The sequence below is a fragment of the Mercenaria mercenaria genome, chromosome 16, assembly GCF_021730395.1.
Source record: "Mercenaria mercenaria strain notata chromosome 16, MADL_Memer_1, whole genome shotgun sequence".
Classification (NCBI taxonomy): Eukaryota; Metazoa; Mollusca; class Bivalvia; order Venerida; family Veneridae; genus Mercenaria; species Mercenaria mercenaria.
This window is the reverse complement of record NC_069376.1, coordinates 5,278,248-5,296,092: the sequence shown is the minus strand read 5'-3', so window position 1 is coordinate 5,296,092 and position 17,845 is coordinate 5,278,248. Positions and strand designations below refer to the sequence as shown.

The 17,845-nt window shown below is 33.8% G+C and overlaps 4 protein-coding genes across 4 annotated transcripts in view; 1 reads left to right on the top strand and 3 right to left on the bottom strand.

The window, feature by feature from the left end:
- LOC123544264 (uncharacterized) overlaps window positions 1–17,845 on the bottom strand; it is a 200,719-nt gene that overhangs the window by 146,130 nt on the left and 36,744 nt on the right. The window lies entirely within an intron of this gene.
- LOC123551972 (uncharacterized) lies at window positions 10,137–13,955 on the top strand. The gene is made up of 3 exons (XM_045341303.2): window positions 10,137–12,232; window positions 12,508–12,694; window positions 12,863–13,955. Exons 1-3 carry the CDS (start codon window positions 10,331–10,333, stop codon window positions 13,603–13,605), a joined length of 2,832 nt encoding a protein of 943 aa, XP_045197238.2. The 5' UTR covers window positions 10,137–10,330; the 3' UTR covers window positions 13,606–13,955.
- Window positions 13,628–15,875, bottom strand: LOC128549815 (uncharacterized protein F54H12.2-like). Its single transcript, XM_053527476.1, has 2 exons — window positions 14,640–15,875; window positions 13,628–13,645 (listed from the first exon to the last, which is right to left on the bottom strand). The coding sequence occupies exons 1-2, from the start codon at window positions 15,873–15,875 to the stop codon at window positions 13,628–13,630; spliced, it is 1,254 nt and encodes a 417-aa protein (XP_053383451.1).
- Window positions 16,844–17,395, bottom strand: LOC123526765 (uncharacterized). The gene has a single exon (XM_045306013.2). The coding sequence runs from the start codon at window positions 17,393–17,395 to the stop codon at window positions 16,844–16,846; it is 552 nt and encodes a 183-aa protein (XP_045161948.2).

Sequence of the window (17,845 nt, the reverse complement as noted above, 5' to 3'; positions counted from 1 at the left end):
ACAATAGTAATACTACTAATAACGTTAAAATCGAGGACTTTGTTTCTCATTTTTCGAACATTTCAAATGAATCACAAGGTCAATTATATATTAACGATCATAATGTGTCACGTGATGTAACTGTAAATGTTGATCAGTTAGATAGATCAATATCTGTAGAAGAAATAGAAAAAACAATATCTATGTTAAAACGTTATAAGAGCTGTGATTATGAAAACAATGTATCTGATTTCTTTATTGATACAAAATGTTATATAGCACCTTATTTATGTACCATGTTTAATTACATATTTGAAAACTGTATTTATCCAAATTCATGGGTAAAGGGTGTGATTGTACCTATTTATAAAAAAGGTGATGCAAATAATCCCTGCAATTATAGAGGAATCACACTGGTAAACGTTATAGGTAAAATTTTTTCACTGTTACTGAGAAATCGCATAAACGCATGGCGCGAATCAGAAAATGTTTTTAATAAGTCGCAGTTTGGATTTCGTGATGGACGCTCTACTGCTGATGCTATTTTTTTGTTGCATACTATTATTCAAAAAGTTTTGTCTAAACGTTCTAAGCTTTGGTGTGTTTTCATCGATTATCAAAGGGCTTTTGATACAGTTAATCATGATGCATTATGGGTAAAATTACTCCAAACTGGAATTAGCTGTAAAATGGTCAGTATGATTAAATGTATTTATAATGTTGTTCAGTCTTGTGTGAAATTGACAAATACTGTAGAGTTGTCCAAATTTTTCGATGTTACTATCGGTTTGAAACAGGGGGAGCCATTATCTCAGTAGTATAAATGTGGTGGGAGCAGAATCCACAATTTTGGAGCCGGATCCACAATTTTAGAGCCAGATCCACAAGAGCCACCCTCCACAATTGAAGTTAAAATGTAGAACGTTAGCAGACTATTATAATGGGGGACTACTACATAGGATATTTTCGTACTATGAGCAATGGGTTGTTTCCCTTTGCTTATAGATATATTAACCTGGGGGGTGGAGGGTTTACTCAAGTTGAATTTCACCTTTGATGGGACTCGAACTCGGGTGATATATGAGCACTGAATGATGTCTAGAGCGGGCACCTTTTGCTCTGGGATATTACCTCGGGCAGTACAAGCTATGGAGCCATACTTTATCTTCTGGAGTATGTCCTTAAATAGGACAGTGTGTGTAGTCTTACATTCATTCAATTGAAATCAGTCAGCATGAATACGTCTGAAAAAGAGGAGCTATTGAAGAACATACTATTACAACGCCAAAAATCCCAGCATCTTACAGTGGTGTAGCTAAATTGTTTTATGCACTGAAGAAGGATTATCCTGGCGAATTCAGTCTTCAGTTTATTTAAAGACTGGTTAGATAAGCAGGACTCTTACTCCCTTCAGAAACAAGTTCCTCATCAAATCAAGGGGCTCAAGTTCGTGTGAGTCATATAAATGAAATGTGGGATATAGATCTGCTTAGCATGGAGAATTTGTCTAAAGAAAATGATGGCGTGCGCTTTCTACTATTCTGTATTGATGTGTTTTCCAGAAAGCTACGGGTTAAACCTTTAAAAGATAAAACTGCGAAGTCAGTGACAAAAGCGATGAAAGAAATTCTTAAGGATGTGAAACCATTAAAAATTCGTTCAGACAAAGGGTCTGAATTTGTAAATCAATGGTTTAAAAAGCTCATGAAAGAGAAGGATATATATTTTTTTACTACGCAAAATTCACCAAAAGCTAACTTCGTTGAACGCAGTCAGAGAAGCATAAAAACCCGGCTGTACAGAATGATGAGACAAAGACGTTCCTATCACTATATAAGTGATCTGAATAAAATAAAGCCAGCTATAATGACACGCCTCATAGGAGCTTAAACAATTTAAACGCCCAATCAAGTCAATAAAGAAAATGAAGCTGATGTGTGGGCTTACATGTACTTGAAAAAATCTGGTGTTCATAAAAAGGCGAAGCCAGTATACAGATTTAAAACAGGTGATCTAGTGCGTATATCTTTTGCTAAGCATCCATTTCGCAGGGCCTATCAAGAACAGTATACTGCGGAAGTCTTCAAACTAAGCAGAACATTTCTACTACAGGGCATACCCATGTATAAACTGAAGGAACATTTTATCAGAGTGAATTACAGAAAGTGGACTATGATCCAGACCAGGAATTTAAAATAGAACAAATTCTCAAAACTAGAGGCAAAGGACAGTATAAAACAATACTTTGTGAAATGGAGATATTATCTTAAAAAGTTCAACAGCTGGGTGAAAGCTAATGACCTGCAGTGATTTTTACATACATATTGTATATACAGATTTTGATTACTAAACAGAAGCTCTTTTGTATAGCTTGTGTATTGTATTGTTTGTCTTGTAAATATCTTGTAAATATATTGACATAAACTATATCCAGTCTTGTTATTTTGAATGTTTAAACCATAAAAGGACACTGGCGCGTGCCACCTGTCAAATATGAAAGATAGAATAACACTTTGAAACCTCTTTACCCCGTTTACAAAATATCCTACAAACTACCCGCCTATTTAGTTAATCGCATTGTCGAGTGAATAAGGCCAATTACCCATAGCAAAACATTAAACCTATATTTAAGTGGGAAAAAAAAGATTATCTGTTAAATCTTATCTGTATCATGCTACGTCTGTTTGACTAATGACAAACCGTTTAAGGGAATCGGGTAGTGAAACCATTATCCGTGACAAAATAGTTGTACTATTTCTGAATCGTATTGACTATAGAAAAAACTCTGAATTAGCAATAAAGACATAATCGACTTTTCCAATAATGTTTTTGTTATCGTTCTCTATTTATACATAAAAATATTATAATAGGTCTTAATCAAAACATTTCTTAATTGGTTATCTACGTAAACTGCTTTTCGCTGCAGCAATACTGAATTAATTTTGCAACTATGTCATATAAATAAATGATAAATACACAAAATATGTAGATGCAAATTTCAGTATATATTTTGTTAAAATGGTATCTCATAGTCATATTAAAGAAAGTTTAACTTGTGAAATGTCTTTATTTACATATTTATTAAGAGTTTACTATGTATAAATCAAATTGGCACTTGCGTAAAAATGTACATGTCTAGTACCCGTGCTTGTTTACCGATATGAGGAGTTATGAACCGTGGATTGTTACTATATTTAAATAGGAAAGTCCAATATTTGATACTATTATTAACTTGACACGATTTCTATATTTGCACTACTGAAAGTACAATATATATATATATATATATTAATGGTTATTCGACGGGGAAAAAAGCGTGTAGACTGCTACATGTAGTATGATGTTACATCGTTGATAAGCTGTTAACAAAATAATAAGTAAGTAGTAATTTAAAAACACTGTAATATATTACGAAGGATGGATACTTTCCTAAACATGTTTAAACTTGTTTGATATTAACAGGGTTGCAACCTGTTTATACCAAGAGCATTTCAAATAGTTTAAAATGGAATTCCACAAAATGATATTTTATTGGGAGGGAGGGAGGGTATACTTAAAACCAATACTTACAGTTCCCTATAGAACTAAATCATACATAACATAAATTTAATAATAAACTAGTTTGTAGTTACATGTAAGTGTTAAATTGAACAAAATGATGACATCTGTACATGAGTTGTATAACTATCGATGGTAACACTTGGCTGATTTTCAAAACACTGAATCAGTTTTCAGTACCATAGCATGGCTAAGCTACCTAGTGACATGCCTTTATTTAGTATGTGTCTCCTAAAGGGTTTAAATAATAAACAGTTAAAAAATGTTAAATCGGTGTACCTAATATATCTCTCTACCTCGATAACGTTCCTCAAGAACGATTCTGAAAATTCCCTCCTAACCCGATTGCATCATTTACATAGAGTATAGAAGGAAAAAAGGTTATCAAGTTCGTCTGAAGAGATGAGGTTAACTAGGCACTTCCCCCAGAAATAGGATCATCAAATCTACCCGTTCCTAGCACCATATGAATGCTATCATGGTTTTCCAAAAAAGAAACATGTGGGCGCATTATTTCAAGTCCATTGTAGTAGTGGAACCAATAGTTCCAGTTCTTTTTAGCCCTTTTAGCGTTCACCCCACTTAACCTTGATTGAAAACCATATAATGAGCTCCATATGGCAAAGCTTGTGCCAAATCTGATTCATATCCATTTGCTTCATTAGAAAGACATGTGGAAGAAGACTGCGAATGATAATTTTGTCTACAAAATGGGCACTTATCTAAGCGTTCAAAACATGTTTTACATACATGTCCTCTACAACTACACTTATTTATAAAGTATATTTCTTTTTCTTCTAAACAAACATTGCATTTTTCTGCCCAAAGTTCTTCAAACATATTCATTCTTTAAGTAAAAGCCTGTGTTAAAAAATTGTAAAAAAATGTATAAATCTGAAAATGGCGAATATAATAATGATGACAAAAGATAAATGTTGTTCTAGATTGCTCACATGAAGATGGTTAAATGTGTCAAATTTTCTCTCTTTTTTTAATTTATGGTGTTCTAATAAATAACCTGTTCTAGGTAAAATTGCTGACTAGGTAAAATTAAACTGGATTTAACCAGTTTTAACTGCCTTCATCTTGTTGAAACAAGAATCACTTGGCTTTAAGCCAATTCATAGGCGTGAAAAAAGGTATATAAAGAGTAAGGAAAAATAACTGAGCCACGGCTCAAAACACTTTTTTAAGTGGAACTTGTTAATGCAGGTTAGAATATCTATATTTTTTTAAACAAAAGCAACTTCTTTAAATTATGGACCAACCTATAAGAGTAAATTTTGGATACAATAAAAGTATAACAGCGAAAAAAAATGGACAATATTTAAATATATACATAAACGACAACGTTTTTGAAAACGGAGAACTTATAAAAGAAAAATCTAAATCTTTATGGCTAAAGTGGAGTGAAACACTTAACCTTAGGGGAGCAATTGACACGCTGGAACGACAAATTGTGATAACTGAAGAGGTAAGTGTTTTTTTTCTCCAATACATTTCTTTTCTTTTTACAAAGCTTAATCAGTTAAAAACAACTTTTTATGCTTAATAAAAGTTTTGTTTTACTTATAGTATTTTTTTCCATATGTAATCTTGTTATCTTAACAAACATGTGGCAGTGAATAATTTGAGCAATTATTTTAAAAGGGAATCACATTGAAGAAAGACGTTGAAGTCAACGAAACTGCTACAACCAACTCTATTGTTGCTTATTCTACAATCAACACCAGTGCTGCTTTCAAAGAAGGGAAAACTGGTAATAAAAACACAACATATTCCAGATATAAACCATATTGAAAAACTCAAAAACAGTTTTAAAATTAATCAGAAGGGACTTTCATTTGAAATGTGACTGTTGTGAAGGTTCTATTAAGGAGTTGTACTGTTTATTGAAAAATACCTTCTGTATGAACCTACGGACATTTGACTTAGAAAAGAAAACAAAATAATAGTAAGACAATTACATATTGATTGGAAAAAAAGAAAAAAAAACACAACTGGAATAACATCTTTTTTTGAAAACATGACACAAGCGCAACTTGACGAGAAACGAATCAAGCTAGTAAATGATGATTTTGAGAACATAGTTTTTGATTGTAGTAAGAAGAACATTACTTGCGTTTTAAATCAAAAGGTATCATTAATATTAAAACGTGGGAGACAGAGTTCTGTTGTCATTATTGAAAAGGGTACCAAACGCGTTGTTTTACCAATAGAACTGTTCAATTTCATATGCGATTCAAAAATTAGCATTTCTTACTTGTTATCTTTTTTAGAACAGAATGAAAAGATCAAATGTTAAAAACACATTTTGCATTGTTTGTGAAGTGAGTGAAAGCAAAAAGCGAGGCAAACGTTTGAAATAGGCCTAAAAAAACTTTTTATTTCTAGTTTTTACAGCTCTTAAAATATGACTGCATGGACTTCATATTCTTATTTCAATGTGAAACTTTCATGAGAAAGCAATGAATGTTTCAGATAGTGTCGCTCTTACACGTGCTTGTTGTAAGAATTACATATATTATGACGATAGGCTATCTACCTTTTTAACATGGCCCAAACAGATATCACCGTCTAAAGAAGATTTAGCATATGCTGGATTATTTTACACGGGACAAAGTGACTTGGTGAAATGTTTTATGTGTGGACTTGAATTATGCCAGTGGAACTGTACTGATACTGCGTTAAAAGAGCATAGAAAATGGTCACGTGACTGTGTTTACTTAAAAATGATTGGACAATCTTCTTCAACTAAGGACCTGTTTGATGAAACATCTTTTTCAAATACTATTGGGTGTAAACAGTCATCTCAAGGCTTTAGTTTTAACCAACGAAATCATACGTAAACTAGATAAAGTTGGGAAATTTTAAAAAAAAAAACTAGAAGTAAAATCATGGAGAGCAATGGAGTGAGTTTACTGGACTCTTATTTTAACGTACTTTATGCGCAGGAAATATTAAAAAAATCGCACATCGTCATAAAAAGAAAATGTGTTGGATGTCAAGAAGGACTATTATCGCAAAGGAATCACTCTTGCCTATCAAGAACGAAAACAGAGTTGTTGGACTTATATTTCGATGAAATACTAAACTTAATTGCAGAGAAGGACCTCATTTATCGTTGGTATCAGAATGTGATATGTTTGGACATTTCACCTAAGCTCATAGCGAAGTATCAATTGAAAATTAAATGTAAAGACTGGCGCGCAGTTGAACTAAGGACTCCTTCTTTTAGACGTAAAATGATGCGCATGACGAGTGATATTACAAATTTAGAACATAAATTTTAAGTGAAGGATACTACCAAAAATTGTGTTCAAATTGTTTTATTATTTCATAGATTCGTTTATAGGACCTACATTATTTTTATATATGTTATTCATAGGACCTGTATTGTACTATTTTTACGATCTTTTCTATCTAATAATAAGACTGTTTCACACATATATATATATATCATTATATATCATATGTATCATTACAACAGTGTATGTGGGAAAAAAAAAAAAGGAATGTGACTAATTGTGTGTATCTTCGTATCTATTTGGAATATTAAATCATTATAAAGGTATTTTATTTGTTGTTTTTCATCCATTACTTTTCTATTTATAACTAAACAGTATATAACCCAGGTCTTCATTTGCTAATGAGTAGTTGACTGATGATGAGTATGGAAAGCTTAATAAAATTTGAAACCCCTTCAACGTGTCATGTTGTGGGCCCCTCTGGATCTGGCAAAACTTCCTTCGTTTTTGAAATTTTTAAAAATGCTAATGGAGTTTTTAAAGAACCACCAGTGATGATTTATTACTGCTATGGCGTTTACCAGCCTATGTATGATCAAATGAAAGAAGCTATTTCAAATATAGAATTTTATGAAGGATTGCCCACAATTGAAATGCTTCAAACCTGGTCAGATTTACACCCAGGTCAAAACAAAATGCTTTTACTAGATGATCTCCTAAGCAAAGGAGTTAAAAGTGTGGATGTTGTTGACATATTTTGTCAATATAGTCACCATCTAGGATATACCTGTTGGTTTTTGTGTCAAAACCTATTAATGGTACAAAGAATTTCGTACAATAAGCTTAAACACACACTATTTCATTCTGTTTAAAAACCAAAGGGATGAATTACAAATACAAACATTAGCTCGTCAGCTGGACAGGCCCCAGTAATAATGAGTGCCTATAGAAAAGCATGCTCTAAAAAATATGGATATCTTGTCATTGATATCAGTCCACATTCTGATGTGGAATATAAACTGCGTACACACATCTTTCCCCATCAGTTAATGTTAATATATCTTCCCGAGAGGCAGACATGAATGTGATTAAGAAAAAGCACGGAGATTTCTTGAAATTTCTACTATCATCAACGCATAAGCAGCGCATGGTTGTATTAACCACGATAGAGCCCTCTCAGATTAAGGCAATTGTTCAAATTGTGTATAATGTGATGATGGGGTAATAGACCTATATCACCAAGTATCATAAAAAAGCTAGAGAAGCATAAGACGATCATTCGTCGATTTGTACGAAAAGGAGTAACACTCCAGCAAAGAAAGCGTATTTGAAAAAACACTTTGATATTATAAAACGTTTCATTGAAGTTATCAAAACGAATTATAAATAAGGTGTATTAAGTCATGGCCAAAGAATTTTTGCTGATACCTAAAGTGAAGTATGAGTCACTACTCAAGCAAATAAAAGAGAAAACACAGGATGATCAAACAGGTGGTGAAAGGCAGTTGGATAGTATATCAGATCTAAAAAGTCCAGAAACAAGCAAGGAAAATACCCCCAAAATGGAAGAAGATTTAACCTACTTCTGCAAAGGAAGGGGATAAAACTAAGACGCTGTAAAAATAGTAGAAACAAAGTTATTCGTGGAGAAACCTCTATCAAAAATGCCTTTCAACGATGAAATTAAAAGGAAAAATAAATCGTACAAATCTAGAAAGCTGAAGTGGATAAATTATTCAATTTAAAAAAGAAATGTAAGCACAGTTTTGATAACATTTTTTTTTGTGAAGAATTAAAACTGGTTTTTAAAATACTGTAGCTGGGTCCAAGTAAAGTGTGTGATTGAGTGAGCTGTATTTATTTTTATACATAACACTTTTATACTTTTTTTAATATCAATAAAATGAAAATAATGCACATTATGTTTCTCATTTCCTTTCCTAGATTAAACAAGGGGGAAGCAATGAAAAGACAAAACAGGACAGGCGATGATGATAGTGAGGATGATTTTGAAAGCCAGAAAGACAAAAAGAAAATACGCTCCAGCAATACTGACAATGAGGATTGTACAAGTGATAAAAAAATGAAAAACAAAACTGTTTCACTTGTAAAGTTTGTAATAACGTTTCACATTACTCAAAAATTTATGCAGACATGAAATTTTCACACAGATCTGTGGTGAAGTGTGAGCAATGTGGTGGCTCATTTTCAAGACAAGATAGTCTACAACGTCACAAGCGCACACATCATAATGAGAACAGACGAGATAATAATAAGGGAAGAGACGTGAAATGTAACATTTGTGATAAAGTGTTTAACAAATTTTATAATTTAAAACGACATATGCGCACTGTGCATAAACAAGATTCAAATAAAGGTCAAAAACAATTGTTTACTTGTAGATACTGTGAGAGTGAATTTGGGGAGTATTCTGCATTGTTTGCTCATGTCATGGAAAATCATCCACTCAATCAAAGTGGGGGTAGAGATAGGGGAATAGAAAAGTCTTTAATAGATACTGCTTCACCCCAGTCTGAAAGCAAATCAGCTGCTGAGAATCAAAATAAAAATCAGTCTGAAAATGCATCACCTCAGTCTGAAAGCAAATCAACTGCTGAGACTCAAAATACAAATCAGTCTGAAAATGATGAAAACATAGAATTGTCTAATGAAAACAAAGATAATCAAGACTCATTAAATACAGACAATGAGCGAGATGAGAGTGCTTTACAAAATTCAGTGCAAAATAGAATTATCCTTCCCAGGAGCGGGGGTGGTGAAAGATATGATTTGTTAACATTTTTTGCAAATGTGAGGTCCAGAATTCTCACCTACCTTCAGTCTAGAATACGAAGTATGGGAGGCATTAAATGGAACTTATGCGTTCAGGTGGAAATGGAACGAACTGATAATGGATAATGGGGGAGATAGCAGTGTGAGCACCCCCTTTTTCAGAAGTAGAACTTATATGTCACTGACTTTGGATGGTTTAAACGAACATGATTTAAATGAAGCATTACAGAAAATGTATGCCAGCTTGGAGAAATATATGCGAGATGGCTCTGGCTGGTTTCTCAGAAAAGTGCTAAAACTTGAGATTCACACCATCAAGTATCAACCGTTATCAGGCTCAAGTTATCTACCTTTACCTAGGACGTTGCTTTACAACTCAAGTTTGCTTAATATTGAAAATGAGGATGAGAAGTGTTTCCTGTGGTGCATTTTAGCTTCTTTACATCCCTCAGAAAGGAATGCTGTAAAAGTTGAAACTTATTGTCCCTTTACAAATGAACTGAACATGAGTGGTATACAGTATCCAGTATCTTTAGCACAAATCGATAGATTTGAAAAAACAAAACGAAAATATTTCAATAAACGTATTCACCTTTCAAGAAAATGAAATTGTTCCATTGAAAATCACATCAAATCCACGTAGATTACATCATGTGAATTTGCTATGGATCAAATATGGTCAAGTCTCTCATTACGTTCTCATAAGAGACTTGAATACTTTTCTTTTTAGAAGCAAGTCACATAACCAAAGAATGTTTTTCTGTCCATACTGTTTGCATGGTTTTGTACGTAATGAGTCTCTGCAAAATCATATCACATACTGTAGTACAAATGAAGCTCAAAAGGTGGAACTACCTGCAGTCGGTGACAGTGCTATACTGGAATTTAAGGACTTTGAAAAAGAACTTAAAGTTTCATTCACGATTTATGCAGATTTTGAAACTTTAAATAGACGGGTTTCAACATGTCTTCCAGAACCTACACACTCGAGCACCACGTCTACCACAAAACTTGAAGTTTGCGGTTTCGCGTACAAGGTAGTTTGTGCGGACAATAGATATACTAAACCAACGGTGGTGTATAGGGGGAGTGATGCATCACAAAAATTTATTACAAGCTTGCTGCGAGAGCAAAAAGAAATTGAAAATATTCTCTCTAATATAGAACCAATGATCATTACGAGTGACGATTTTGAGGAAATAAGTCGCGCTTCGCAGTGTTGTTTATGTCAAAAGGACTTCACTCCATATGAAAAAGTGCACTCCACTATAGTAAGACATCATGATCATTTAACGGGAGACTTTATTGGAATGGCTCACAACCAATGCAATTTGAAATGCAAGCAGGCGAAACATACGTGCGTCATTTTTCACAACTTGAAGAAGTTTGATGCGCACATCATCTGTCAAAGTATTGGTGAGTTTAAGGGGGAAAATCTTAAATGTATTGCTCAAAGTACAGAAAACTATGTGAGTTTTTCCCTAGGTAACTTGAGATTCATTGACAGCTTACAGTTTCTACCCTCCTCATTGCAAAGTTTGGTGGAAAATTTAAAGTGTGATGGACAGGATGCCTTTGAACACCTTATTGAGGAATTCCCAAATTCTGATGATGTCAAGTTGCTATTACGAAAAGGGGTGTATCTGTATGATTATATGGATCGTGAAAGTAAATTTGATGAACATTGTTTACCACCAGCAGAAGCATTTTATAACGCTTTAACCAAACAACATATATCTGAGCAGGATTACAAGCACGCCTGTGATGTGTTTGCCCATTTTGAAATGACAAGCATGGGGTCTTATCACGACCTTTACTTGAAATGTGATGTAATACTTCTGTGTTGCGTATTTGAAACGTTTAGAAGTATGTGTATGGAGCAATATGGTTTGGATCCATGCCATTTTTATACCAGTCCCGGCTTAAGTTGGGCTAGTTGTTTGAAGATGACGGGTGTGCAACTAGAGCTGATGACGGACATAGATCAAGTGCTATTCATTGAAAAAGGCATACGAGGTGGAATATCACAAATTTCGAATAGATATAAACAAGCAAATAATCCACTTCTCTCAGATTATGATAGTGAAAAGAAATTGTCACATATTCTATATTTAGATATGTGCAATTTGTATGGATTCGCCATGCAACAACCACTTCCAACATCAGATTTTCAATTTTTAAAGAAACGAGAAATAAATCAATTAGACATTAGGAATATTCCAGCGGATGGGGAGAAAGGTTACATATTTGAAGTCAATTTGAGGTATCCCCCTGAACTTCATGACAAACACAACGACTATCCACTAGCACCGGAAAGAAAAGCTATCTCAGATGATATGCTTTCCCCATATGCACAATACTTATGGAAAAAACTGCATAACAAGACAGAAAATGAAGCATTACCACCGAGAGTTAAAGTTGAAAAACTGATTACATCGTTAGAAGATAAAGAGAAGTACGTGGTACACTACAGAAATCTTCAGCTTTACCTAGAGCTGGGGTTGGAGATAATGGAAATTCATAGAGTACTTGAATTTACGCAATCTGCTTGGATGAGACCATACATTGACTTCAACACTGCACAAAGAAAGAAAGCTATGTCTGCCTTTGCCAAGAACTTCTACAAGCTCATGAATAACAGCTGTTTTGGCAAGGTTTGTATATTTATTCGTCTTTTCATTTCTTCGAAAAAAAAATAATTTAAGTGTTTAACTAGAATGATTAAAACAATGAGGGATTAGTGCAATGATCTTACCTCAGTAATTTAAAGTTTGTAGCAACATGTAACATTGTGTTTATATTTAGATATTCAAAGAGCGGGTGATAGATATAAAACAGACTTTCGCTAATAAATATTATTTTTTTTATCACACTTAATACATAACTATCGAGCTTCTTATTTATCTTTTTCTCCCCACTATTTTAACAGACGATGGAAAATGTCAGAAAACATAAAAACATTGAGCTCGTGCATAATGAAAGACGTCTTTTGAAACTGAGTTCAAAATCAACCTATAAAACTACAACAATATTCAACGAAGACCTTACAGCCGTTGAACTTTATAGAGTGAGGGTGTTAATGAATAAACCAATCTACAGTGGCATGTGTATATTAGGTAAATAGTTTTAATTGATTTTTTTCTTCTTAAATTTCATAATCTACACAAGATTAAGTTAACTCTCCCTCGTATTAATAACGTTTATATTTATCATTTAAAAATGTATCATTTTTTGAGAAAAAAAAAAGAGCAGAGCTATCTATGTGTTATCTTTTTATGTTGTAGACTTGAGTAAATGGGCCATGTATGACTTCTATTACAACAAACTGAAAAACACATTTGGTGATCAGATGACCTTGTTGCTTACAGACACAGACAGTATTTTATGTTATGTGGAATCATTTGACGTATACCAGTACATGAAAGAAAACATTCACTTGTTTGATACGTCGGACTATCCACAAAATCATTTCCTATATAGTGAGGAGAATAAGAAAAAAGTGGGTAGTATGAAGGATGAAATGTCTGGAATTCCGATCTCCGCTTTTGTGGGTCTCAGAAGTAAAGTGTACAGTTTTAAGTGTGATAATAACAAAGAAGAGAAAAGAGCAAAAGGAATTGCAAAAGCCACTTTGAAAAGAGACCTTAGATTCACAAACTATAAAGATATCTTGTTTTCAGAAGGTCAGAATGTTGTAACAATAACGTCAATTAGAAATGACAATCACGAGTTGTACTGTAATGAAATGAAAAAAATTGGACTGTCCTCGTTTGATGACAAACGGTATCTGCTTAATGCTACAGACAGTCTTGCTTATGGTCATTATTCTTTGAGACAGTCACAGGTAGAGGAAGAAAGGGCAAGAACTCCTTCAATATTACCAGAAGAAGGAAGTTTATTTATAGACAATTGTAAGGTCACACCTTTGACATACAAATTGGAACATTTGACAAGTACTCCCACATTGCTTGAAGACGAGAGATCTTTTATAGCAGATTGTAGTGTCACACCCGTGACATTTAAATAAAATATCATAAACTGAATGTATGCTAATATAAAATATTTTTCTGTAAAAGAACAGAGTACAGTTTATTACTATATTAAAAGGACAGAAAATGAATAGTCTTTTTTTTTGTTTTCTTTTCCACAGCTTATGTAAATAGGGATTTAAATAAACAATAAATTAACAAAAAACCATTTAAGTTTATATAATTTTTATTAGCGGTTTACACACTTGATTATACACACAATTATTTTTTGAACAATCTGAATATATGCGTGACATATGATTATATACAAAATAATCATTAAGAGAAAAATTAGTATGGCTAAAAAAGTTGAGTATATTTGTTAATGACATGCCATTGAATTTATTACGAAGATAAAATAAACAATATAGTCCACAAACATTGGAATAATTGCTTTGTATTTGCATGGCATTGTATCTTATACTCGATGCATTGTCCTTTATCCACTTATCAAAATAAGAAGAATTGTAGACTGGACTTTTACCATAAGAATCAAAAAATTCCACTTGTCTATTTTTGTCTATATAAAATGCAGACCAATGTGTCCCTTCTCTGCTATGTATATCACTATTAGCTATAAACGCAGTTGGTAAAGTAGAAAAGCCCACAGGTAATTGATCAGCGGCATATACACCTAGTACATTTACACTTAGAACAGGATCACAACTAATACAACACTGAAGCTCTGATGTATCCATTGCTTTTTAAATGTTTATTCCAATACAATATCTCTGGAAGAATCCACTTGAAAAAAAAGAAGGAATTTCGCTTAAGACCACACAGCTGACAGTGTCTGGAAAATATAAATGAAAACAATATCTATTAATACAAAAATAATATTCCTTTTACAAATATAAGACAGGTAATATCTTTATAAAAACATAACTGTTTAAGTATTACACTTAAAAACTTTAAAAAAGCAGCTATTTTTTCAATGTGTGTGTGTGTGTGTGTGTGTGTGTGTGTGTTATATCTTTTTTTAAATATCTTTTTTAAAAAAAATAAAGATAAATAATGTTTGATATTTTCTCACCTGAAAGGGGCTGGCAAATTGAACATCCAATTTCACAGTACCAGTCTTTGCTAGTGTCAAATACTCCCCGTGATGGGAGAAGTTTGGTTCCAACTGAAAAACGAATAGTGTTACACCAGAGCTAAATCCTTCTCTTGTTAGCATACTACCCTCATCCTCTCTCCATTTCCCCGTAGATGTAAATGCGTTTACATAGGCCCGCACATCCGTCACGCCAGTGGTTGAGTTGAAGTCAAGTTTCAGAGGAGCTCCATTAACTGGTAAACCGTCACAGTATAGACATATGCTTCGAATGTTACAATTTAGAAAGTTAAAAGGATTCTGTTTATAATCACCAGACAGACCTTTTGAATTTACAAAGCCTACAACGACCTTATTAGGTCTTTGACCTGGGAACATGTTCTCATAGTTGAAACTAGAGCTTCCGCTAGGTATGCTTTGAGTACGACATTCTACTCTGTTGAACGGGTACTTTGCATTCTGTGTTTTTAGAATTTCTGCATGACCGTAAATGACAGCAGGATTCACGCGTATTTTCTTGGCTAAAATGTAAATGTCCTCTATCTCTATTTTGAAGGCTGGTGATGCTTCATCACTAATTAAACAAAACTCTGGCGAACTTCTATAGAACTTTAATTTGACGTCCACTTGATTTAACATATAGCGTGACATGGAAAACATATCGTGAAATATTGGTCCTTGAAGATCCAATACTTTCGAAGTGGCTATACGTTTAGCCCTTTCAAAAAGACCTTTATTAGCCCCGCCAGGATTTGTGACACCATAGGTTCCAGCAGTGTCCATGGAAAAGAGTTGAGACTGAAGCTGGGACTTGGCATCTTGTCCATAATTCAGAATCGTTTGAATGTAGGCCCTATAGGGATTGTAGTTTGATGTGATTGTGGCCTTATTCTGTAAGGTGACTTCAGTGGATGAAAACAGGGCCTGGAGAAATAAATTCACAGGTCCTACTTTTTCAGCCACTAAGGCAGCATTTGCAGCCGTTTTTACTCTTAACTTTACATGCAGCTGTGTGCCTTTCATGTCTAAATAGTCCATAGAGTTTTGTCCACTTATTCTAAACTCAATAGGACTTATGCCGTCTGATACTTGAGAGATGGGTCGAATTTCTTCATAGTAGATATCTGTGACACCAGTCTGTGTACTGGGTAAATCAAACAAAGCCAGTTCTGACACAAGTCCCTCGTGAAAACTTTCAGGATTAAACACTGACATGATTCTTTTGTATTATTTTACTGCTGTTTTTATCAATTTTAATTTCCAAAGATGTCCTTCTTTCTGATAGTTGAGTTTTTAATCTTCCGGTTTGTTTTGTGCTTTTTATTCTTTTTTGTTGTAGATTTCCTACCACTCTTTTTTGTCTTATTTTTCTTTTTATTTGTCCTCTGTTTCCACTTTTTAGCACCTCCTGTTTGTAGTCTGCCAATCTTTTTGATTTTCTTAGCAGTCCTTCGCTGTCGACGGTTTTTTGGTTTCTGAATCATATCTACTACAGCAGATGGTTTTATATTCTCTCTCTCTAGTTCACTTTTGGCTTGCTGTACAGTTTGTTCTGAGGGTGATACTACTTTTATAGGCAATTGAGTAGTACTTTGTTTCCCACTTGAAGACTCCACTGATATCACTCGTGCTCGTCTGGCGCCTCCTGATTGGTTAACTGATGTTAGGCCCTTACTCACTTTATCAAAAAATGAGACCCACTTTTGTGGATTTGGTACATATAGTTTAGAAGGATTCATAATCACTGAAGAAAGGATACTGTTTAAAATGAAGTGTCATATACAAAGGTGAAATCAAATCTGATGGAGTTTTATCACTCGCCAGTTTTATATTCACTTCGATCTCTTTGAAGTCCTTCTTTTTAATAGGAAGGTAGAATGGTGAATCAATCTGATATTGCCATAACGATTTTTTTGTCTTTTCAAGTCGTCTCAATAAAGGAAGTCTATGTCCATGGACTACACTTTCAGCACATATATCTATATAAATGTAAAGGGCCTGATCATCTATAACTCTCTTCGATTTAGAGTTTTGACTCGCTTGAAATTCCACGAGTGCTACTTTCCACATACCCTGCAAGGACATTCTAGCTGGTAAAACAATCTTAAATTTATACACTTCATTATCTGGAAAGTAGTCGTTACTTTCATCACTTTTAATATAAACATAACGATCCATTGTGTTTATGCCGAGGTTCCTGCGGTATCTTTGACTTCATCCGCCAGAATCCAACTATTAAATGTCTTTGGAAAGCCCTCCCACTGCACGAAAAAATAAAGCTTCTTGTTTTTTCTTTTACGTTTTAATATTTTTTCAATAAACCATAGACTGTCAATGTCTTTGTCTACTTTTGTTAATTCGGACGTGTAAAAATTACCCTTGATTGATTCATCATTCAAGTCCTTCAACTTATACATAGGAATGCCCTGCAGTAGAAATCTTCTACTTAGTTTGAAGACTTCCGCAGTATACTGTTCTTGATAGGCCCTGCGAAATGGATGCTTAGCAAAAGATATACGCACTAGATCACCTGTTTTAAATCTGTATACTGGCTTCGCCTTTTTATGAACACCAGATTTTTTCAAGTACATGTAAGCCCACACATCAGCTTCATTTTCTTTATTGACTTGATTGGGCGTTAAATTGTTTAAGCTCCTATGAGGCGTGTCATTATAGCTGGCTATTATTTTATTCAGATCACTTATATAGTGATAGGAACGTCTTTGTCTCATCATTCTGTACAGCCGGGTTTTTATGCTTCTCTGACTGCGTTCAACGAAGTTAGCTTTTGGTGAATTTTGCGTAGTAAAAAAATATATATTCTTCTCTTTCATTGAGCTTTTTAAACCATTGATTTACAAATTCAGACCCTTTGTCTGAACGAATTTTTAATGGTTTCACATCCTTAAGAATTTCTTTCATCGCTTTTGTCACTGACTTCGCAGTTTTATCTTTTAAAGGTTTAACCCGTAGCTTTCTGGAAAACACATCAATACAGAATAGTAGAAAGCGCACGCCATCATTTTCTTTAGACAAATTCTCCATGCTAAGCAGATCTATATCCCACATTTCATTTATATGACTCACACGAACTTGAGCCCTCTTGATTTGATGAGGAACTTGTTTCTGAAGGGAGTAAGAGTCCTGCTTATCTAACCAGTCTTTAATAAACTGAAGACTGAATT

Excerpts from the sequence above, each read along its gene's own strand:
- LOC123526765 (XM_045306013.2), bottom strand. The coding sequence starts at position 17,395 with ATGATGAGACAAAGACGTTCCTATCACTATATAAGTGATCTGAATAAA.
- LOC128549815 (XM_053527476.1), bottom strand. The coding sequence starts at position 15,875 with ATGTCAGTGTTTAATCCTGAAAGTTTTCACGAGGGACTTGTGTCAGAA.
- LOC123551972 (XM_045341303.2), top strand. The coding sequence starts at position 10,331 with ATGTTTTTCTGTCCATACTGTTTGCATGGTTTTGTACGTAATGAGTCT. Across the intron at positions 12,233-12,507 it reads ATAACAGCTGTTTTGGCAAG|ACGATGGAAAATGTCAGAAA; the intron begins GTTTGTATATTT and ends CTATTTTAACAG. Across the intron at positions 12,695-12,862 it reads CAGTGGCATGTGTATATTAG|ACTTGAGTAAATGGGCCATG; the intron begins GTAAATAGTTTT and ends TTTATGTTGTAG.